General features: G+C 47.2%; 1 protein-coding gene across 1 annotated transcript; it reads right to left on the bottom strand.

Moving 5' to 3' along the window:
* Window positions 1–394: 394 nt before the first annotated feature.
* Window positions 395–23,523, bottom strand: LOC111073976 (homeobox protein Hox-C10). Its single transcript, XM_022366594.2, has 4 exons — window positions 22,595–23,523; window positions 1,242–1,420; window positions 1,100–1,185; window positions 395–1,047 (listed from the first exon to the last, which is right to left on the bottom strand). Exons 1-4 carry the CDS (start codon window positions 23,364–23,366, stop codon window positions 747–749), a joined length of 1,338 nt encoding a protein of 445 aa, XP_022222286.2. The 5' UTR covers window positions 23,367–23,523; the 3' UTR covers window positions 395–746.
* Between the last annotated feature and the right edge of the window lie 337 nt (window positions 23,524–23,860).

The raw sequence follows: 23,860 nt of genomic DNA, 5'->3' as shown, positions 1-23,860 counted from the left end.
CCGGCTCATTCTTCTTGTTCTTGTTTGAATTTCTGTTAGTTTCTAGTAGATATATTTGGCGACAAAAATATCGTACCGATAGTACCGTAGCAAAAATATATTTGTTTTCTACATGGCAACTACATAGAGATGTAATCTAGATGATTTCTACCTGGCAGCTAGTGGCAGCACCGTAAATGTTTACAGATGGCAGCACTGTAACAAAAGAATGTAAAACAACGTTCAAACACTGTCCGCTAGAGGCGCCCTGCAGGCGAAATGTTGTACTCCTTTTTTATTTATAAAATTTTAAATCCAGCGAGCGGTTGGATTGCTGTTGTTCCTTCCAAAATATCGCCGTTCCATATCCACACTACCATGTGCAGATATATGTTATACTAAATGGGGCTTGTTAACTGCAGATATTCGTTTACTATTGACATATAAAATTACAAGATACAAATTGTTAAATATCATACATAATTAATTGCATTAAATATACGCATAAGTTAGGGGTAGTAGATCCGTTCCGTGCTGCTGTTGCGTTGCTACCTGTGCCATGGGAAAGCACATACGTTATAGAGAGACAAAATCACAAGCAATTTTCTCGAAATTTAATACTACAATTAGGAAAATCATGTGGAAATCATGTTTGCGTTTGTATATCTTCTTATTTTTTTTTTTTTGCAAATTAGACGCAAATGGAAAGCGTGTGTAGTCAGTAATTTTACAAATTAGGCTAATCGCTGAGCGGTGCTGTCTGTCGGCTATGTGGGCGGTGGCATGTGGGGGGGCAGCATTATCTGCGGGGGTGGTGGTGCTGTGGCTGGTGGCAAGGGAGGGGGCTGCTGGTAGAGCAACTTGCCATCCGAGTAGCGCATCAGAGTCATCAGCTTAAGCATCCGCAGGTCCTCCTTGTTCTTGTCCTTATCCTTTTCCGAGCCGATGCCGCTCGCCGTCTGGGAGCTCGGCCCGAGGCGGTGCTCATGTGGGTGGTGGTACTGCTGCTGGTGCTGCTGGTGGTGGTGGTGGTGTAGGGGTCGCAGTGGATCTGCTGACTGGTCGGGTCTTTAAAATACTCAAGTCATTAACATTCTCTAAAAAGCTTTTGTTCGCTGACAATTGTTTCGTGATCTGCACATCCTTTTTGAGCTCCTCCATGTCGCGCTTGAGCTTGGCGCGCCGATTTTGGAACCAAGTGATCACCTGTTGAGTTTTCGAATCATCAGTTCTGATCTGGTCTATGGGCATAGCATACTCACCTGTGCATTGGAGAGCCCCAGTCCGCCGGCTATCTCATCGCGATCTGCTGGCGAGAGATATTTTTGGTATAGGAAACGCTTTTCCAGCTCAAAGATCTGCTGATTGGTGAAGGCTGTGCGGGACTTGCGTTTCTTCTTTGGATTGGAGCGTGTTGCAAAGATGTTCAGCGTTGAGGGATCTGCAATGGATCAGCGTCAGCATCAGAATGAGTTCAAAAAGGTGTGATGGCATCGTAAATTACGAGTATTCAGTCAAGCTATCAGTCACCTTTTTATGCGCTTCACACACAGCTGATCTGATCATAAAACGGCAACTTTATGGGGCTTTTGGCTCTTCTCGCATTCGTTTAACCTTTCTGCCGCGCATCGGGTGTATCCCCATACCCATACCCATCCCCATCGTTGAGCTAACCATCGTTTTGTTGTTGCCTAGTTTTAATGATCGCCTTTTATAATCTGTACGCATTCGCTGGCACTTTCGATTCAATCAGTGAACCGAAAAGCCCGTGCTCGTGGTTGAAACAATTTCAAAACACAATTCGATGGAATTCATAATAGACAATAAACAATAACAAATCTGTGCTCGTAAAAACCCGCTGGATTCTTTGCGGACGCCTTTTATTGGCCCGGCCCGACCCGGCCGAGTTGAATGATTTCCTCTGTGAGTGCGAGAGCTGTTTGTGTAAGCGATTCGATTGGGGCCTTGCTCGGTTTCGGGATTTTGATTGCCGGTATTTGTTTTTGGCATGTTTAAAGGTAATACGTCCGCTGATTGATGTTTTGGTAAGTATACCGCGGCGGAAATCGCCTCAAACCCAGTTGAACCCCCCGACCCCGACCCAATCCCATTAGAAATTGTTTATTTATCGCGCGTAATTCAATTTTGCGCCACTCGATGGGGATTTTTATTAATGCTCAATATTAATACGCGGGGCGAATGATCTCTCCAACTAAAGTATCAACGGAAATGGCTGCTCTTTCTCAATTGCTTGTGGTGTAGGGATGGGCATGAGGGTGAGGATGAGGATGAGGCAAGGAAGTGGCAGGCAGCTGCTCCTTGCTCCCTGCAGAGTCAGCAACTTTGTTGCTGTTAAACATGTCCGACAATTAACAATTAAGTCGCCCAAAACTGGGTCCCTGAGTGTGGCAAGGACATTCTGTATGCTGGAAGGGGTTGTTTCCCTCCCTGCCTGTTTTTCGTGTGGCCCTGCGGTTGATGTCGCAGTCCAACCCAGAGCCATTTTGATGTGTTTATTGTGAGGTTAGATTATCTGCTGTTGTGCACACGCCCCTTTTCGCGCAGTACTTGAGGGTTGTACAGCTCTAGGGCCAGGAAGCACGCATATTTCCTTCCCCTACGAATGGAGCCGGAGCCGGGGCTGTGCCTGAGTTGTGTCATCATTTTCAGTTTACATGTCGAACAACCTTTCCAAACTTCAACGAAATAAAGCCATGAAGGATATTTGTGGATGTTCCCAAATGGAAATGTTCATTAAATGTTCAATGTTTATATTGCTAATTATATTTTATTCCTCAAATTAAATAATAAAACTGTTTGCAAAATTGTTTCCTAATTTTACATTCCCCAAACATTCCTGATCGATATCCGCATCAGGTAAATCGATTTCGGATCTAATCGTTTTCTATAATTAAACCGTTTGAGCCAGTGATCTGAGCCGTGGCCAGGCAATACCGCCACGCCTCTAATTAAAAGCCAAGGCATGGCTTGTCTTGTCTTGGCCAAAAACTGTTCGTGCCTGAGCCTAGTTGAGTGGGTGTGCTTTTGGTCATTTGCTCAGCTTTATTAATTATGAAAGTTCCACTGAGGGGCTGGACCAAGTCAGACATGGGGCTAATAGCTTAACCCACATGCAGGGGGGCAGAGGCAGAGACCACTGCCGACGCTGTGGCAGCTGCCGTTGAGCCACTAACAAGTCAGAGTGGCAGCCATCCAGATGGAGTTGTATAGGGACATGTTTGCCGAAAGAATTACGACCTGAGCACCCACACCAGCACACCAGCGGCAGTCTGCAGCCAACAAACAATGTCATCAGCATAACTAATCATGGTGACAGGCGGCAGGGAGTTGGACGGTGACACCACACCACACCACCGGTCGACAGCCAGCACAATGGTGTCCAGCGGAGCCATGGAGCTGTATGTATATGGGATGTCTGGCAGAGGTGAGCTAAGGTGAGAGCTGGGCATAACTTGTGCCTGGCTGGCAGCGTTGCTAATTGAGACACAAACAAAATGACGTATTGTCCTTACATAAGTATCTAGATTGGGTTGGGTTGGGCTTGCTCTTGCTTCTAATACAAAGAGCTATGCACTCAAAGAAAATATGATATACAAAGGGGAATGTGTAAATAACAACACTATAGATATTTGTAATCTTTATCTTCTTAAGTAGTTGTGTTCGTTGCTTTGTTTGGCTGTGAGGCAGTGCCATTTATTTGCAACATTTCCACAGATCATTTCAGTTTAATTTTCAGTAAACTTAAAAAATATTCAGATTTTCCTAAACTAACTGCGATTATGATTAGTGATTATAGTAGTACAAATGTGGCCGCATCCGGTGTGGTTTCTGTCAGTGTATTGGTACGACACGATATGGCGTGCCTTATCGCCGGCTGATCTGAAACCCCCGACGACTTGTAGCAGCAGTGCGCATGGCTAATGGTGTGGCTGGTAATTAGGCAAATTAGCTGAACTGGGAGCTACTGCTACTGGGAGGCCCATAAATTAGCAGCAATTAATTAAATGCTCGTCCTCTTGGTCACTCTCGGTACCCATCGAACTCTGCATATTGAAAATCGAGCTGCTTAGAAGCCAGCCCCACTACAAAGTGCTGGGCCCAGAGCTATTATGTTAATTGAGTCGAACGCAGAGAGAGAGCGAGAAAACGTTTCAATTAAAGCCAGCTCCAAATCAATCAGCCGGGATCAGCCAGCGGGCAGGGCAAATGGAGCCGAGCAGAGGTTGTGGTAATGGTAATGTTCAGGCCCTAAGCCCCTACTCGAGTGCAGGCCTTAAAAGGGGAGAATAAAAGCCGAGCAACGTCATAATAAAAGCCAGCTGAGATCAAGATCTTGAGATACTGTGTGCTGTGGTGTGGCTGCCTGGTAGCCTGGTAGCTTGGTAGCCACCGAGATGCGTATCGCTCGGATAATGCTAATGCTAATGCCCAGAAAATATTTTAACACAAGGTGCCTGCTGTTCACACGCTCTTCAAATGCCGCACATCGCATTGGATGCCATCGGAGTCTTTGAAAGACGAGAAGACGAGAGGCCGTGGCGTAGGTACGAGTAGGTAGCCAGGTCCAGGCCATGGCCATGGCCAGGAGCATGACATGTGGAATGTGATTTGGGGTGCCTCGAACGGAAGACTCAATTAGAAGTTTTTGTGGGGATTTATGAGCACCAGGAATTTCACATTCACATATCCAAAGCTTGGAGTTGGGACTGGGACTGGGACTGAGACCGAGACTAGCAGCAGGAGCAGTCCCCGGGGCCCAGGCCTGGACTGGCTAAATACCTGCCAATAGCTTTATAAGTTTGCCGCCACCACAAAATTATGACAAACCGCTGCCGACAAAGACAGGCTCGACCTTCGAATGCAAAAGAGTCCCCCCCTGGGGGCAAGAATTCGGCTATAAGCGCTAATTACATGCCCCTTGAGGGGTGGGAGCAGTGGGAATTGGGGTTTGAAAGACCACAAATTGCGTTGTCCAGAAGCTCGAAAGCGTAATCAAAAACTAATTTTAATCCTGTTTGGGGCAACGCTGATGAGGATCAGATTAAGGCGGCGCGGCGTCTCACTCGCTCCCGCGCCGAAAAACCCAGAACGAAAATGAAAACGAAAATGCAAAGAGAGAGAAAGAGAGAGAGAGAGAGAGGGGGAGAGGGTCTCCTCGGTGATCCGATCGGATCGGATCAGATCTTTTTAGCGGTAGGTCCGAGTTAATTTATTCTAAATGGCTTTTTGAAATCCCCGCAACAACACGAAAAATTTACTTATGACGCTGGCAGAGCAGAGACAGAGACAGCGACGCTTCCCCCAAAAAACGTAACCACAAAATTCCAGCATAGTCCGACTCGAATCGAGATGATGATTCAGACCGGATCAAAGTCGATGGCGGGCCCGGGTCCAGTCCCAGTCCCAGGCCCTGCATATTTTTCTCACTTTGGCGTGTCTGCGTGTTGTTAGCAATGAAATTGATGAGTTCGAGCAGGTTATAAAACCCGATACCTTTTGGCTACCTTTGTTTGCTGCCTCTTTTATTATTATTATTGCTGCGCTATGCTGTGGCTGTTGCTGTTGCTGGAGCTACGAAAAGCCGAAATACAATAACACAAATTAATATAAGAAGATGAGACAAATTTAGCCGCCGACAAAGTGATCTCCGCGCTGCTCTGCTCTGCTCCGCTCCACTCCGCTGCCTTGTGAAAGAGTTTCATTCCCATTGCATTGAGTGCGAGGAGGGGCCGCAGCGCAGCGCAGCTCTCTCCATAACGAGAAAGTTATAAATTTTGGTATTTTCTTTTCGATATGGATTCTGGAGCTGAGCTCAGTCGTCGACTGGTGGGGTCTTGGTCTTCTCTCCGGCTCGGTGACTGTCATTGTTGGCTGCTTGTTTACACGCTCGTAATGCCACCAATAACTTTTTGTATTTTGTTGTCATTTGTACCGCCCCGCCCCGAAGTTGGGATGCTGCCTGCCGATCGGAGCCCAGGTAGCTGGGCCACAGATGGAAGTTATTTTAATCTCAAAATGGAAGTTACTTGGAAGCGGCTGAAGGGATTTGCTTGAAGTGGAAATTTTTGGTACTCATGGAATAATAGAATAATAAAATTCAAAGGTTTCATATGAGTGGTCAGAGGAATACACTGAGAAACAATATCAAATTATGTTCTTAGCATGAGGGACTTTCTCTGGGACTGATCTACTCCATACTCTGCTCTCTTCCCTTTCCCCATTCAGCCCCAGGTGGAAACCTTAAAAATTTAGCGAATTGCTTTAAACAAAACGCCACTGCCAATGCCAATGCCACTGCCCCTTGCCGAGCGTAAATGTTCCGTTCATGTTGGCCCGCAGCTATTTTGATTGCGGCATTACGACATTACAGCTTGTAAACATGGCCAATAATTTGGGCCAGCCTGGACGGCAATTTGCGGAGCCGAAGAACACGTCAACGGCCCCGGGGGCTGTAATCAAAGATGTTGTCGTAGCCATCCCATTGCGGGTTAATTTCTTCATACAAGTGTACGCATGCATCGGATACGGGCACGGCTACGGGCACGGCCACTGGTCGATCCGTTTGGCGGCGACTTTCTTCTTCGATTTCGGTACAGCCCCCTGACATGCGTCCGGTGGGGACGGGACCCCACCCCAGGCTGAGCTTCGAGTAAGGCAAAACCAAACAAACCGTTTGCGCACGATGCTCACTCACTTTAGATGGCCCCCGAAAAACAAAAAAAAAAAAAACCAGATTCAGATGCAAATGCAGTTCATTAGCGTTTTGGCCAGCGACTGCCGACTGGCGACTTTCACATGTAATTACACGTGAACTCTTTGGGCGACCCTCGACGGTATATTTTGATTGATTTTAATGGATGGCAAATCAATTGCAACTCCGACGCAGCGCAACAAAGCGCCGAAAACGTGGTCATCCTTAATTCAATAATGAATACGTAAAGCCCAGGCCAGGCCCGAACTTGGCCATGCTATGGCCACACACCACCGATCCTCCTTCCCACCAAAGTCTCCCCAATCCTGGGCAACCGACACATGATTCACGATCGGTCCGTTGCGCATGCGCCGCTTTGCGCTTTGCGCTACGCAAAAGCCGAGCTGAGAAAAGAAAAACCGAACGCGATGTCCGCGGCGGCGGCATCGGGACAAAGCGTCGGCGCTCTTTGATCAACACATATAAAATACTATGGCCACGCCCTTTAAAAGGTAGATTAAACGAGATGGCGCTCGGGCACTGGGCAAACGTATACTTAAACTTAACGTAACGTAAAGAGCAATGAAGTCAGTCAGTCAGTGTAAGCGTCGAGCGAGCAGTGAGCAGCCACCAAGACGAGGATGCACAGCCCGTTGGGGCCACAGACGGAAATGGGAAGGCAGACAGAGAGGGTTTGGAGGCAAAGTCTTAGCTGCAGACGGTAGACGACTGGGACGACTGTCTGCAAGAGGCACGTTTGCCTGCATCCCGAGGCGCACTGGGTCTGGTCTGCAGTTCTGCAGTGGACAGTAGTGCAAGGTCAACTTATAAAGTTTCTCAAGAATAGCAACGACAGGTAGAAAACAAAAAAGGAAGGTATTCCCATGAGTATATTATTCTAACTTAACATTTGTAAGGCCTTGTTACAGCGCAACCATTAGATATATTTTTTTAACAGATTTTTTTGTATTTTCTTGAAATATTTAAATGTGAAGATTGCCTATCTATTATTGTGTAATATCAAAGGCAAATATTTAATATTAAATTGTTGAATAAAATTATTTCCAATCGCTTGTATTTGCCTGCTGTCTTTGCTCGACCTTGCACCACTGTGCGGCCATCGTTTGGTCTGTGCGAAATAATAAAAATTACCAGGCATTGCAATTTGGACGGTGAGCAGCCGATGAAGCTGCTCGGGCTGCTCCCTCCTCTGATTGCAATGCACTTGGCACTGCCCTCCCCTGCCGGACTCTACTACATCATTTTTATGTTTGCATGCCCTTTAAGCTCTCCGAATCTGGTCCGAACCAGGCGGTGGGGCCAGGCATGGGCTGTCCTGGACTGTCCTGGCCTGTCCTGGCCTGGGCGGCAGCATTTGGCGGCGTTGTTAAGTGAAAATCTGAGTTTGCAATCGCTAACATCAGCTAACAATGGTCATCATCATTAAAAGGCGATCAAAGGCAGCGGCGGCGGCGGTGGTTCTGGTTCTGGTTCTGAGGCTGGTCGGGTCCTGATTGAGTGACCTTCCCCCATCTCCATTTCCATCTTCATCTCCACATCCATATCCAGCTCCGTATCCATCTCTACTGCTGCTGCAATGTAGGCCAAACGGAGGCTGGACCGGGCTGCGGGATGAGTTAGCTCTCTTAATGTCTTTATAAGTAGCATGTATTCTATGTTAGTGAGGGGGGATGGGGCAAGAAATATGCGCTGTAATCAAAACCGTTTAAAAAACTACAAACTAATTGAGTTAGAAGTTCGTGGGGGCTTTGAACTGGCCGCACCATCAAAGGCACCGCCGCCTTATTGGTGGCACAACAAAGAGCGTTGACAACAGCATCCCATCGGAGTGTATGTAAGGCCAACAATGCCCCAAGCAGCCAACTAGATGAATGGAATATGGAATGGATAGCTACGACTGAAGCTGATGCGTTGCTGATGATGATCATCATCAATGGTGATTGGATCGGCGGTGAGCGGGCCGCTAAAATTGCCCCAAAGACATTGTACGATAGTTTTGACAACTCAGCGAAACCGATGCGGCGGCAAACAAGAAAACGCCGAGAAGCAAAGCGGCGGCTTATTAATTGAGCACACACACACACATAAAAAAGAATTAGTTAAAAATCAAATCAATATTTGATGGGTTTATATAAATATGAATATGTGATGAATATTATGAAAACATACTCACTCACTCGTACTACGAGTATACGAATGTATGTGGAACGTGTTGTTCGGAAATATCGAACATAATTTAATATAATTTATATTCAAATATTCTCAATATCTTGTTTGCGATTATCAAATGAAGTTCTCTAAATGTTTTGTGGCGGATTAATTTAACATTCTTTTAATATTATTTTTTTGCCAAAAATTCTTTCTAAGTGCCAGGAAGAAAACCTCCAGCAAAGGATAGCAGAAGGTTCCAAATTTCTCTCAGTGCACGCTTCAACTAAGCATTACAACAGCCATAAATGTGGTTGATATTATGACAAGCTGTCATAAATTACAAATTAATGTAATAAGGCAAGGGCAGAGGGCCTAAGTTGGAGTCAGCACAAGAACCAGGATACACTCGGGGTTGCCCTCATTCAATGACTTCCTCAACATCAGTTCTACAGCAGAACATAGCAGACCATAGCAGACCAGGACCACGGGCAATCTAAGGCGCTGCAGGTAGCTGCAGTGGTCTCAGGGTCGTGCGATCGATCGTGGCGATCTCGATCTCGATCTCGGATTCGATCTCGATGCTCATCGATTGTCTGTGGCTATGGTTCTGGGCCGGTCTTCAGGTGTATCTTCAGGTGCCGGCATTGCCACCGCATTGACTTGCCTACCTTACACCTCGGAGAAACGAAGATCAAAGACGGCGGTGCCGACTTAATAACATAAATTAATCTTCTCATTGTTGTGCACAGGCAAGGGGAGAGCATACCAGGATAGAGAGAGAGAGAGTGAGAGAGAGAGGGTGCACATGCGTGCCAAAAACAACACGCTATGCTAATCCGTTCGTGGCCTAACCAGGCTCTGTTAACGCACAAAGCTAAAACGGCATTTAATTCGGACTTGGCTCCGATTTGATTTCATTCATTATTTTGGCCAGTGATAGAGCGGGCCTGGGCCTGGGCCTGGCACTGCTTCGAGCAAAGCAAATCAGTTGGCAAAGATGTTGTTGTTGTTGTTCCTAACGCGAGATCAAAGTAAACATGCCGCCGGCTAATACGGCTAAAAAAGGAGATGGCAGACAACGCTGGCCAAGGTAGGGGGCAGACGATGACGGAGACGTGGCAAATATATCGACGACGATTTTGATCGAGCGACGATGACGACGAAAAGCAAGGCAGCAGCAGCCGCATTAAGTATTTGAAATGACTTTCTGGCAGGGGCAGGGACAGAGACAGCAGCAGCGGCAGAGGCATGAGTGGAAAATGAAACGAGCGCAGCAAATTAGCTAATCAACGCCCATTAGGTAGTAAGGTATTGGAATTTATGATAAATTTCCGTTAATGCTCGCACGCAGCCTTAGCCAGCGGAGAGCAGAACTCACAATTCAGAAACAAGTTAATTTGCAGGGGATACGTATGCCCTCACATATACCCCCTCTTTACGCTGATCTTGCACCGTACGTTCCCGATACTGGATACCCCATCTATGCAACTGGCTGTGATAAAGCAGGCATCTTTATAACGCTGCGCACGCAGCAGGACGACAAACAAGTGCATCTCTCTCTCCCTCATCGTATGGGCTGGGGTTCTCTTTGTATATGTATGTTAATAATACATAATTTTCTTGTAAAACAACAAACCGCTGCTGCTGCTGCGGCTGCGCATCGTTATCGTTATCATTATGGTGCATTTTTATGTGCGCATTCATGTTGACTGCCAGTTTTTTTTTTTTTTTTTCGAAAAGGCGTTGGCCCGGTACGACCGACCCGATTGCAGTTACCAGTCGGCACACTCGGCAGTTGGCAGCTTGTAGTCGCCGGATTGGGGCGACAACGACAACGACAACGACAATATCATTTTATTTATGTTTATCGATATAGCCGACCAGATAAGCAGCTTTATGCTTTTGGGAGCAGCAGCAGCAGCGGCCAAAGGAAATGTATAGGAAAGGTGCGCTCGTAGGTTTTGTTTTTAGTGAGAGCCGTAAAATGAAAGTTCAGTGCCGGTTGCCGGTTGCCGCTGTTTTGTGAAGGTGGAAAAAAGTCGTTTGGTTTCCCGGTGAGCGGTGCCAAAAGGTGGCCCGATGCCAAATGGCATAGCCCGAGGAGGGCATTGGCTACAGATACACTTGGAATGAGCAAATGGGTTAATTATAGCCCAGCAATCAGTTAATTTTTGAGTTAGTAAAAGGAAGAATAGTGTGGATAAGGATATAGGCGAAAAATCCTCAAAGAAAAAAAGAATTCTAAAATGGGCAAAGAAGTAGAATAAAATAAAAATAAAAACGTCTACAAACGAGTATTACAATACGCCGCCTAATCAACATTTATGCGAATTGAATATGCGTTGGCTTTTTGTCCTCCTCCAATAACCGTTTCTTGCATCCTCCATTGGCTTGGGCCTGAGAACGGGTTCGGTTCTCTGTCTTATGCGCGATCCGGGCCATTAGCCGTAACAAGCGACCATTTGCATGGCGTGGCGCTTTTTGATGTGCGTTCGTGTTGCGAGGGCCGTAAAAACATTTTGCATGTTGCACCAAAAAACTAGTCACGGTTAGGTGTATAATTACAGCGACAGGCCGTTGGCATGACAAATAAACTGCGAGCGAGACCATAAATTATAGTATCAGAATGCGTGCGAGGAGGGGTGGTGATGGGAGACGGGGCGGTGGCAGGGGCAGGGGCTGGGGGCAGACATGCAAGGCGTCAAGAGTGAGGAATGGAGAACGGGATTGAAAAGGTTCGGACGGGGGCAACGGTGGCGGCTCGGCTTAACGGCAATGGCCACCTGACGACAAGTCTGAGCCAATTGTTAAGCCGTTGATATATGCCTGCCTGCTTGTACATATGCGTGTGCATGTGTGTGTATGTGCAGTGGTTGTGGATGCAACTTTCTGGTGGCTGTGGGCGTGTCACACATTTTGACTTTGTAATTGCAAGGCTCCCCGGATGACAAATAAAATAAATTAACAATGAAAAATGTGCAAGGCACATGAAACGCAATGCAAATTCCACATACCCTGGGAATATTCTAAAAAGGAATAAAATTAAAACAAATTAATTAATTTTTAAAAATATAACACATAGGGTTTCCTATATTGTTAAAAATTGACATTGCATAGAATTTGAGCTACTTTTAAAAATATAACATAGATGTTTCACATGAAAAATTTATTTTTCTTAGTGGCAAACGATTAAAATTCTTATTCGCATATTCTCATTCAAATTGGCTTCCAGTTCGTTGACAAACTCCATCTACCACAAAGGAAAGAGCATACGAGTAATAATTGGCTTCTTTCAATGTTATTGCACTCGTGATCGCAGCTGTGGCGGCGTCGCAAACAATGCGCAGATTTATTTAATTACAGGCGACACACACACACACACACACACACACACTGATACTGAAACGTGCAACACACTAACAGACAGACACGCTGTGGCACAGTTATAATACAAATTTACGCACAAATATGTAAAAAAGCGACGACGCTGAATGCGTCGCTCTTGGAATTTATTTAATTAAATCTACGCCCCGTCGGCAGCCGCCTTGTCTTGCTGTGGCACAGCCCCTCTCATCCTGGCTCTGCCCCCCGATCCACCAGAGGCGCATAAATTTAGCATTTTATGGATTGGCGCAGCGGCAGCCGCAGGCGCAGTCCGCTCAAGCAGCCATTACGCATACGCCGCGTTGAGCGGCTGTGTGGCGTGCCCCCAAGAAAAGCCCGCAGAAAACCCAGTTAAAAATTATGTCCGTTGACAATTTCGTTGGCGTTTACAAATGTGCATGCGCCCAAAGGGGTCCCCCCCTCACTGCCAGCAGTCACTGTCAGACGAAGTGGTTGGGAAATGTTCCAATTGAATTGGCATAAAAATGCTGTCATTCTGGCATCGGAGTAGGATGTGAATGGCACTCGTTCAGAGAATGGGAATGGGAATGGGTCTAGTTTAAAGCATAGCTGATGGTGTGATCACGAAATGTCCGTTAACACTGATTAACAGACCAGAAGAGAGACGTTTGAGAAGTTTGTGAAGAGTTTTCTGACGGTACTCAGAGGATGGGTTAATGAAACAAAACAAAAAAGGAAATATATGTATATAATTATTTATATTAAAAATAAATGTATTCTATACTCATAACTCCTTCATACACAACTATTTATATCGTATTGTCGTTCTTCTCAGACCAAAAAGAGTATATGTTTTTTTGCCTTCTCTTTTTTAAAAATGGAGCAGCAGCAGCCGAATGTTAGCTGCCGTTCAGGTAGGTAGGGCAGTTTGAAGGTGTTCACCGCTTACGCATTGCCCACGAGCGTCCAAGACCCCCACGCCTCGCTGCTAAAGCAGAATTTATGAAGAATTCATGTTATTTCCTACGTATTTCTTATACAACCATGAATACATTCATTCAAGTCAATTCGACACACTCACATGCACATGCACACATACAAACACTCAGGTGTGAGGGAAAGAGTGTCTGTCAAAACTTGTTACGTGGGACGACTATTTTTGGCCAATTTACGGCGTGTGGCAGCTTCGAATTGGGTTACCAATTGATTTCATGTTACCGATCTTGCTCGTATGTATGTATATATGTATGTATGTATGTGCTGCCTGATTATTTATGAAGAAGTGCTGCATGTGATAGCCAGACTAGACTGTAGGGCTAATGCTGAGCAAGCAGCAAAGGAATTGTGGGCTCCTTTGTTGCTTCCAGCTGTCTGCTGCCTCCTGCCTTCGCGCTCTTAAGTGGCCTGGTCTTTGTCCGGCTACCATCAACAACAACAGTCGGAGCAGCAGCAGCGGCAGCAGCAACAACTACGACAACTACGTACAGACATTGTAGCGTGGCCAGTCGACTCGGGGCCTGCGGCTGTTGACTGGGCCAACAAAGGGGCATAGTTAAGCATAATTTAATAGATACGCGGCTCGGGCTTTGCAATCTCTTTATGGTTGACACTATTGTCCGGGCCAGGCTTGTCTGTGGGCCTGTCATAAGGTGATGAATGCATTATTATTATTATTATTGTTGCTGCCGTGGCCCGTACTTTGTTGGGCTTTTGTTGAAAAGCGTTAATTGAGTGTTGCGAATGTGCAACGGCAATTGAAATTGTTTATGACTTGCAGTTGTTGCTCTCCGCCGTCTGCCGTCTGCCTGCTGCCTGCTGCCTGCCTGCCGTTGCTCAGGTTCAATAATGTAATGCAATTGGGACTGCAACTGCAACTGCCACTAATGCACTTCCAACCAAACTGGCACTTGGCTAATCAGCGGGTATATCATCTAACGTCTAACGCATATCCTCCCAGGCAGCGCCGCCAAAGGATACCGCTGCTGCCTGGCTGCCGTGTACTTGACAAAAAAAACACTTTAGGCTTCCATTTGTGAGACTGCGTAATTATGCTTTATTAAGATGCAATTTTCATTACGGGAATGGACCAAGGAGGCCGAGCTACGAGCTACGAGCTACGAGCCACGGGCTCCACTTGAACTCAACTGGCTGGCGAGCACTTGACGGCGACGGCAGCGGCAACGGCGACGTGCCTTAGAAAATTTTCGTTTCGTTTCGTTTCTGATATTTAGTGGATTTTAATTGCCGTAATTAGCGAGAACTGGGAGCTGGAAAGATATTCAAGTGCATTCTGAAGTGACGTCTCCTTCTCATCTGCGGCTGTTGATTCTTCTGGCTGTTGTCTTCTGGCTGCACCGCCTGCTGCAATATGGCCGCCAAGACGGAAGCAATCGCAGGCAGGCAGGCCCCAGGGCAGAACCCAGGCAGCATCCAAAAGATACGCCATAAATTAACACCAAACCGAATAATGAAAAGTGCCGATCCATATCGGGTGCACATGTTTTGTGTTTTGTGTGAGCAGCAGCAGCAGCAGCAGCCAGATAGAATCGATCCAGTCAGGATACTGGCCACATCAAAATCAATTAAAGCGCCCGACATTGATGGACATGGACATGGAGTGTCCGGGGAGTGGAACTGGAATTGGTGCTGGTGCTGGAGTTGTAGCTGTAACTGGCACAACTGAACTGGCAATCCTCTGATTCTGATCTTCGTTTGGCATCTTAATGAGCCCGCCCGTTTGCCCGCCTGATTGCCAGTTGATCATTTAGTGCGAGTATGTCATTAACATTTATGGCCATTTAAATTTACATCTGACTGGTAATTCGAAAAGGTGTTGTTTGGCCTGCCCCGACGCTTCATTACACAAAAGTTTTGCATTGTAAACGATTCTACTCCCAGCATTAATGGGTTCACATTAACATACAAAATCAGTTGCAGGTCTGGCAGGTTACAGCAACTGCTAAGAGTATCTCCGATTCGGTTTGGACTTGTGTAAAATGCCAAATGCAAAATGCAGTTGAACTTGACTGGTTGACAGTCAATTAATTAATCGAAAAACTGCCGAAATTCCGTGGCTGTCAGCCGGCAGACATGTCCGTGAAATGATAAACTCCCCAAACCAAACCCAAACCCAGCAAAACCGTCGCCTCGGCCGATCCCTGAGTGCCACTTGAGCAACCCTTGTGCACCTTCCTCTCTTTTGTTGTTGTTGCTGTTGCTGTTTTTTTGTTGGCCTTTTGTTAGTTGGCCAGTTGGCCCCCCCTGGCATTTATGTTTAACACTTTAATTGTGATTACAAGCTGCAATCAAACTGCAAAAAAACCAAAATGAAAAAAAAAAGTAAAATAAAAAATAAAATAAAGGTGGGTTCGAGGTTTTGACTGACTGACTAACTGACTGACTGGCACCCCAGCCAGCGGCGGCGGCGGCTCTGTGGCTCTGTGGCTCTGGCTTTGGCTCAGACTTTGGCTCAGACTTTGGCTTATGCATGTTTAAGCAGCAGCAACAAAAACAACAACAGCAACACTTGCAACAACCACCTTCAATAATGCTTGCAACAGCAACAAGAAAGCGCGTCATGTCGCTGGCTTTATTAAATTACTTGTCAAAAGTGCATACACGAGCCTGAGCCTGGTAAGCCTGAGCCTCGTCGAACGAGGAAGAGGGCGTTCCAATGTCGGCGGACATGAAACAGCCCCTGCACACACACACTGCAACACCTCATCTGCATACACCAACACTGGCATACAGCTAGCCCATCGCACAACGCCTTTCGTTGGCATAACGAGGCTTGTCACAACAATTCTGCACTGCACTGCAAAAAGGATAAGGAAAAGCAGCTGAAAACGAAAAGAAATGCAATGCAATGAAAAAGAAAATAAAATCAATTATTATGTGCATTTTCCTTTTCCTTTCGTTTCAACCCACTCCCCGCTACCCTCTCTGATTGCCTTCACCCACTGCCATGCCCAGGGGGGATTAATTAATCTTGTCAACGATTGCAAGTCATTTGCCGTGGCAACAGCAGCAAACATCTCAAATAGTCAAATTAATTTACTTCACACTTTAATAAACGATTATACAAATACACGTACTCAGGCACACACACGCAGACACACAGAGACAGAGGGCTGACTGAGATGAGGTCGTATCTTGGGGTTGTTGCTCGATGAAGGTGTTAAATGTTTTGTTGACATTGCCAACAGCAGAAGCAGCAGCAGCAACAGCAGCAGCAACACCATTTCCCATTCTTATGCGGGAAACAATTCGGGGGAAGAAGGAAAAACAGAAAAACATTTTTCACAGCTTCCCTCGATTTTAGCGTGAAGTTTGTCGTTCGTTGCCTGCTTTATTGCGGTGACTGTGTGTTGGTGGTTGTTGGTTCTTAGTCGAGTTGCGTGTAAACAGCAACATCCACAACAATCACAGCAACAGCAGCAGCCGAACCAACAAATGTTCTTCCAAATCACCGAATTCCCCCTTCCTGCTCCGCATTTGTTATGCCTTTCTTATGCTGTGGGGTTAATCTCTCGAATATGTTCCAATGAATGGGTGGAATATGTTCTTTGATGTGCACTGACAATGCGGGGGGAGTGACGAATGGGGGCGGTAGGGCGTGAAAATGACTTACTACACTAATTAGAGTAAGTCAATCGTCGGCAAGGAAATGATTTTTATGGCATTCGATTTAGAATCGAAATTGCCGGCAAGTAAATGTTTTTATTTGAGAATTTTAAAATCGGAAGTGAACGAATAAAGAAATGAATGAACAAACACAGATCCAATGGACTTCCTTCAGGGCTAAATCGGAGTGCATTGAATGAGTAGAAAAATATTCTTATTATTCTTCAGTCTACTATTACAATTTCCGTTCAGTAAATTCAAAGCAAAAGCCATAAAATGTTTTACATTAAAAAGTGCATTAATTTCCTTTAAATATCTTCCATCTATCCCTAACTTATCATGATCGCCAACACTCAATATTTTTACCATCAGACATTAACAATTAGCCATGCTTCAATTTGGAACATCTTTCGTTGGAATCGGCAACGGGGCAGCCTGATGACGAGCCAGAACGAATCCACTTTTGCATCACAATGCATCAAACGATACTTGGAGATCTCGTCAAAAGCGAAGTGCAGACATCGAAATGTGGACAGGGCAGAGTCGGCGGCGGCGGCGGCGGCACCTGTCGGCGCAGCGAATGGCCAAAAAGAGAGCACCTTGCCAGTGCTGGAGCTGGGCATGGGTACACCGGCTGGGACCTGGATCGGGACACCAGCCGTTGCGAAGGAAATGCACTGTGTCTGCCCCTGGGTTGCACTCGCATTAATGTCGCCTGATCCGTAGCTGTGAATAATTTCCCCATCCGCTGGGATGGCATCCCCTGGCAACCTGCACACCCCCCGCTCCATGCGCGCTGCCCGCTCGTTTGTTCGGCATCGCTGCTAATGATTTAAATGCTTTAATTTATGCTGGCTTTTCCACATTTATCATCAAAAGACTCCTGGCCTCCGAAGGTAGCATATATTTACTCGTAAATATGATTTGTCGCCGTGCATTATCATAGATATGTAGACACTGGCACTGCCGCGCTTCCCTCATCCGTTGTCTGGGATCCGCTGCTGGCCAACCAACACCTAGCCGGGCGAACGGGTTTTGCCAGTCAAGGCGCCAGCTGACCCATATAATTCTGCACACTGCGCCAGCCACCCGATAACGACCCGGGCAGCTGGAAAAGCAGCCCGCGAGGAAATGCGTTTTCCAGCGCTCTCTCCCCACTTGACCCCGGCCTCGCCGCATTCCTGTGGCAGTAGTCCGCCGGGGCTGTCTGTGAACGCATCAATCTCGCGTACACTGTACTGCATTTCCTGGCCGTCTCTGGCCATGGCAAAAGACGCCTCGTCTGGCCCCTGGGGGTCACGCGGGGAGTGCTCTTTGGGGGCATGGGGCCAGGCAGAAAATGCGTTTTTAAATGGCTTTTTATGCGTGGCGCGGGCTTTTGATGTTCGACACATGCCGAAAATTCACAGCTCTGGCGGTCGCCGCTCTGCTCGGGCCTGTGATTAATGTTTGCAAGAAACGCGAATACAAATGAGAGAATGAGAATGCGAATGCGCTTTTAAGAACTTTGACAAGGTCCTGACTCGGCCAGGTTCTTTCCCTTTTTCCCCCTTTTTTTTCCTTGCCAAAAACATTTGTGTTGGCTTCCTTTTTTGGTAACAGTTGGACTCGTTTGAGAGACTTGGTCTTAGCCTTAGTTTGGGCTTCGTCTTGGGCCTCCCATATGGCCCTGATAAAGTTATTACCCAAATGTAGTTCTCACACACTCTCTGGCGCAGCGCTCTCGTTCCCGCTCCCGCTCTCGGTGTCGCTCTGGTGCTTCTCTCTCTGCATTGCTAATTCTCTCATTTGCTGTCTCTTGTGCAACTGTCGATGCTTGATTTTCGCTTGTCTTTATGATCGGCTTGCTGGCTTTGATCTTGACGCCGCTACCCCGTCCAGTGTTCCTGTCTTGGTCCCGCTACCAGTTCCCTGTCCATGCCAAGTCCCCCTTTAGCGGAGTCGCGGGTAATGGGGAAGAGAAGAAAAATGCAACTCGAGCTCAATTAGTGCTCATCAAAAGCGTGCAGGTAACACCTTCAGTGCGTTGCTTTTGCACACCTCTTCTCCGAGTATCTCTGTGTGTGTATGTATCTCTGTCTGTGTTGTATCTGTGTGTTCTGGTGTCAGTGTTGGTGCCTTTTAGCAAAGGCGTCACTTGTTCTTGTTCTTGCCTTGACTCCAACCGGACCGAGGTATGCAATTTGCTCCGAGGGTCTCCAGTGATGGACCACCCGTGCTTATGCCAATGCTCGTAGTGTGCAGCCCTCGGGGCTCCGTTCAGTGAAAGCAAATCAGGCAGTTATCCATTTTTGAAAGCTAAGCCCAAAAACTGCCGCCACGCAAGTCTCATTTCTGTTTATGTTTCTTTTTGTTTTTGTTTTTGTTTTGTAGTTTTCCCTAGCTGTATTAATGCTAATGCTTTATGGATAGTCGGCACGCAAACTCAACTCATATTTCTCTGCCACTTTTACTATGGCAAATTATAATTTTTAATAAATTATTTGAGGCGCAACCGTTAATTAGAGAATTTATGCGAGCGCCGTCTTGTCAACTTGTTTCGGCTGTCCCAGAACCCCCGCTTCGAGGCATATTTTGTTTCTTTTTTTTCTTGCAATATTTCATGCATATTTTATGCGCCCTGCCACCTGCCCCCAACCGCAGTCAAACACCCCACAGATGCCGACGCAGATGCCAGCACAGTTTGTGCCCGAAGTCATTTTCTCGATTTTATTGAGGCAAACGAGTCTCCTCGCTATATACTATATATACTTAGTATTTAATCTGTAGACTCGCATATCTATGTGTAGGAATATTCTTGGGCATTCGCGCTGTTTTAATGTCATTAGCGAATTTCGTTGAAACGCTCTGCTGTGCAGCCATTAATCATTTGATATGAATTTTTATTTTATTTTACACTTCGGCGGGATTTCTTTTTGTTTGCTTGATTTATGTTTTCGCCAGACTTCTCGCTGCTTGTTGACTTGTGCATTGGGCTTGATCTATTGAATGATTTTCCTGGGAAGCATTTAAAATGAATGAAGTTGCAATAGCAACGGCAATTGTAATTGCAACTGCAGCAGAAAAACTTGCATGTTGTTTAGGGAATTTTGATGAAGTTTTTACGGAAAATAAAGCAAAAAGTTAAGCGGGAACCATTAGGATGAGACATACAGTGGTTTTACATATGTATAACTGCCATGGGACTGATCAGCCCTCAGGGAACCCAATGGGTTAGTCTTAAAAGATTAAAAGTAGTTCTTTGTAGCTATTATGTAGTACGGTGTCGAACATTTTCAATTATCCATACAGCTGTGTGTTAAGGCGTTCGTGATTTCAGATACACACCAATTCCATTTGTCTTATCGGTGGATTTGATTTTTAATACCCAGCGATCGCAGGGCAAATATTTAAACAACAATTACTGGCCAAGTGGTCACTAATGTGACAGATAGAATCTAGCTGGCGCACCAGATACACCACATACCTACCATAAAGAGGCGTGGCTGTACCAGCGGATAGTCATGGCACGCTATTCGAAATGCCATGTCAGGCGGAAGGCAAAAGGCCATCACCCAACCAAAGAAATGTCTGTATATTATATACACCACTCGCATGTGTATTTATATATGTTTATGGACCGGTTATGGATCGGTTGATTTGGCGTGACTGCAAATTGCCTTCTAACAGCAGCTTTTTGTTGGGTTCCATTTGCATGGTAGTTAGCACACGACCTGCTATATATTACCCATTATCATTCCCATTCCCTTTCCGATTTCCAATTATAATTATATAATTTATGCTTAATCTTGCATTTATTTACAATTTTGACCTCACCCCACTGCCACCACTCCCATTCCATTCCAAATTAAGTATACGTCTAGTTGAACTAATTAGTTTCGACTCTCTGGCGTTTTCTTTGGCTGAAAGCAACCTCACACTCGGATCGGACAGACCAGACCAGACCAGACCTAGACCCAGACCACGCCCCAACCCGCGACCCCAGACCCGCATGTTTTAAAATGTTTACACTGCTATCTGTCAAATCAACTGTCAACCCAAAGAGCCCAGCCAGCCATCATCATTGTAGCCGCTGTACGTGCTCTCTCTCTCTCTCTCTATAAACATGTGTGTGTTTGTGTGTTTGCTTGTGGTGCGTTTTGTGGTTCATGCTCCGCTGGGCCCCAGTCTTTTGTCAAGTGGGAAAAGTTTCAGTAATTAAATTGTAATTAGGGATGCATCCGCCGCCTTTCCTGCTACTTTGTGCCGTTTGTGCCGTTTGTGCGTTCAATAATGCGACTGTCTCTGCCAATTGTCTTGGCGTTTCATCAGCCAGCAGCCAGCAGCCAGAAGTGGCAGCAAAAGCGGCAGCCCGTGCTGATCACCACCACCATCCTCAGGTCTATGACCATGCCTGCCTCCCATTCGTCCCATTACAATTATAAACATACCCTTCGCAGGGCACTCTTAATAGTAACATCTGTGTGTACATTGGTTCAAGTATATTTCATTATACATGTGGGCTGTCCACTCGGAGATACTTCATCAAATATTCTTCATATAGCGAGATACATCCCAATAATTATGCAGAAATACCATTCAAATAAAAGAGTATGAATCATTCGGATCTGCTTGTACGTAAGCGTGCAGTTTCTTTTGCCCCACAGTTGCACTATGTATGTAATTGACGAGACCTAACGACAGGTCCATTGTTCAAATGGATACAACTTTTCAGCCATTTTCATTGTAATTATTTAGTGCGAGTATCTGGCTGGTCTTTGCCGTATCTGCTGGCAATCGTCATGTGGCCTGAGCAGCGAGTGTTGTGGGGAAACTGTGGAGCACTACAAAATGGGGTTGGGCTGTCGTTGCTCCTAATTACCAGACGGAAGTGCCTCAGATCATTCCCTCAACGGGCCATGCCGGTTACGGCTTTTGATCAATATCGCAATTTGCAATTGCAAAAGAATGGGTGACGGGAGGATCTTCTTCCAGACCGGATGCCTGCGATGTGTCTTGGGAAAATATATTTTCACAAACTGTGGCGCTTAAGTAAGAGCAAGCAAGCTCGGGCTGCTCTGGCTGCAGCATCTGTGCGATAATCATAATCATCTCTGGAGCTGGGGCTGCGGCTGGGAGTGCACTCAATGCCAGTAGCAGTTGATCAACCGATCAACCGATCAGCTGATTAGACGGCTGGCTGGCTGGCTGGCATTGTGGCAATCCAGAGCGGGGCACGAACCAATTGGCTGTTGTACGTGCGCCGCGTAAATTCAATTTCAGTAGCGACCCACGAAGCTCAGCTTGAGTTGGGGCTGCTGATGGATGGTCTGAGTAGATTGGATGGATGGATGGGTCCGCGGCTTAACGAGAAATCAACGCCGCTAAGCAAATTATGCCGAACGATACGCATGCGCCAGAGACCCATCATGGGTCTGGCACTGGCACTGGCTCTGGATCTGACTCTGACTCTGAGTCTGGGAAAGGCAATCGCAATCAAAGTGGATGCCGAGATGGAGAATGGTCAGCCAGGCAGTGTGGTAATGGTAATGGTAATGCCTGAAATTGATTTAGCCACCTCGGCCTGCCTGACCTTACTACTGTTTTTACGCCTTAAGCAGAATCTCATCAAGAGGTAATGACAACAATTGATCAATCGCTGGCCAGGCTAATGGTTATGACGGTATAGGCATCGGCATCGGCATTGGGGTTTACTCCACCGGTAGCTCTTGTTTATATTAAAATGTAATTTGGCTGCGGTTTCATCAGCCAGGTGGCACTCACCTTGCTCCTCGTCAAAGTTCTTGGTGGACAACTGGAACAGCGCGTCCAGCGGTGTGTCTGCCCCAGCTTCAGGCTTCTTCTGCCCCATGTTGGGCGGCGGCGGCGGCCCCTCTGGCGGCGACTGCTTCTCCTTGGGGCTGCAGCAGTCGGTGCTGCCGTTGCTGCTGCTGGAGCGATGCGAGTGCTCCGAGCTGCCATCCTCGGACGGTATTATGGCGGGATTCATGCTCATCTGGCGGAGGAGCTGCGCCTGTGCCTGGAAGTGCTCCTGCAGCTGGCGCTGGTAGTCCCAGGCCAGGCGCTGCTCATAGCTGTGGAGCAGGGCGGGCGATAGGAACGGATGGAGTCCGCCTGGAGCGGGGCAATGGATCAGCTGACCAGCAGCCGGCGCCTGGAGACGCTCATGGATGAGCACCACTGGAGCGGCCGCATGGGCAGGTGCCGGAACAGGGGCGACACAGGACGTAGCGGCGCCCGCTGGATTGGGCGTGGCTGCCTTCCGATCCTGCTCATCGTCTGCCCGTCCCAGTATGTCCGCAATGGAGAAGCTCTTGATGCGGATGCCCCCCTCGCCGGGCTGACTGGCCTTGAGGCGACCGTTCTGGAGGGGCGTGGGACTGCGCAGGAGTCGCAGGCGCTTCATGTTGAGGGCCCGCATCGTGGAGGCTGGCGGGGGCGGGCTGGGCGAGCCCACAGAGATATCGGACACGGCCGGACTACTGCAGCAGCGCGGGGAGGTCATTCCGTCGGGGCTCGGAGTGCGTTGGGGCATCGTTCAGGTTCTGGTTGTGATCCGCTTATGGGGGGGGCGTTTAGCACATTTTCCGATCTTCAACACTGTTGGAGGCGGCCGAAAAACGCGTCGGCAAAAACGCGCAGAGTTGTGGCGCGGCAGCAACACGAAACACGGCACAACGTGCAACACAAACACCAACAACGAAAATGGCTCGTGGCTGTGGCCCAGGCCAGGCCGGGCTGGGTTGTTCTCTCTGTGCCTCTGTGCCTCTGTGGCTGTCGTTAGTTGCTCTGCTCTCTTCTGGCCACCCTCCCTGTCGCTCGCGGTGTCTGTCTTTGGCTCTCCCGACCGGTTTTTGGGGCCAAAACTTGTTTGTCCTGCTCGCGCGATGACGTCACGGCCGCAGCTGCTCCCTCTGGCCGCAGAGGAAGGCGGTGCCAGAGAGCTACGCCGTAGACAAAAGAGAACGTACGCGGACCAATCAAAGCCCACCTACCCCGCCCTCGACGCGGCGCTGTCAACGTGCGAAC

This window comes from Drosophila obscura, unplaced genomic scaffold (genome assembly GCF_018151105.1).
Source record: "Drosophila obscura isolate BZ-5 IFL unplaced genomic scaffold, ASM1815110v1 contig_150, whole genome shotgun sequence".
Classification (NCBI taxonomy): Eukaryota; Metazoa; Arthropoda; class Insecta; order Diptera; family Drosophilidae; genus Drosophila; species Drosophila obscura.
Note: the sequence above shows the minus strand (reverse complement) of the source record. Positions and strands in the feature narration are given on the sequence as shown.

What these genes read in the sequence shown, in the direction of transcription:
- LOC111073976 (XM_022366594.2), bottom strand. Translation starts at nt 23,366, where the DNA reads ATGCCCCAACGCACTCCGAGCCCCGACGGAATGACCTCCCCGCGCTGC. An exon ending in GAACTTTGACGAGGAGCAAG is followed by an intron (nt 1,421 to 22,594) that starts GTGAGTGCCACC and finishes GATCCATTGCAG; the next exon opens with ATCCCTCAACGCTGAACATC. An exon ending in GTGCAGATCACGAAACAATT is followed by an intron (nt 1,048 to 1,099) that starts GTCAGCGAACAA and finishes AGTATTTTAAAG; the next exon opens with ACCCGACCAGTCAGCAGATC.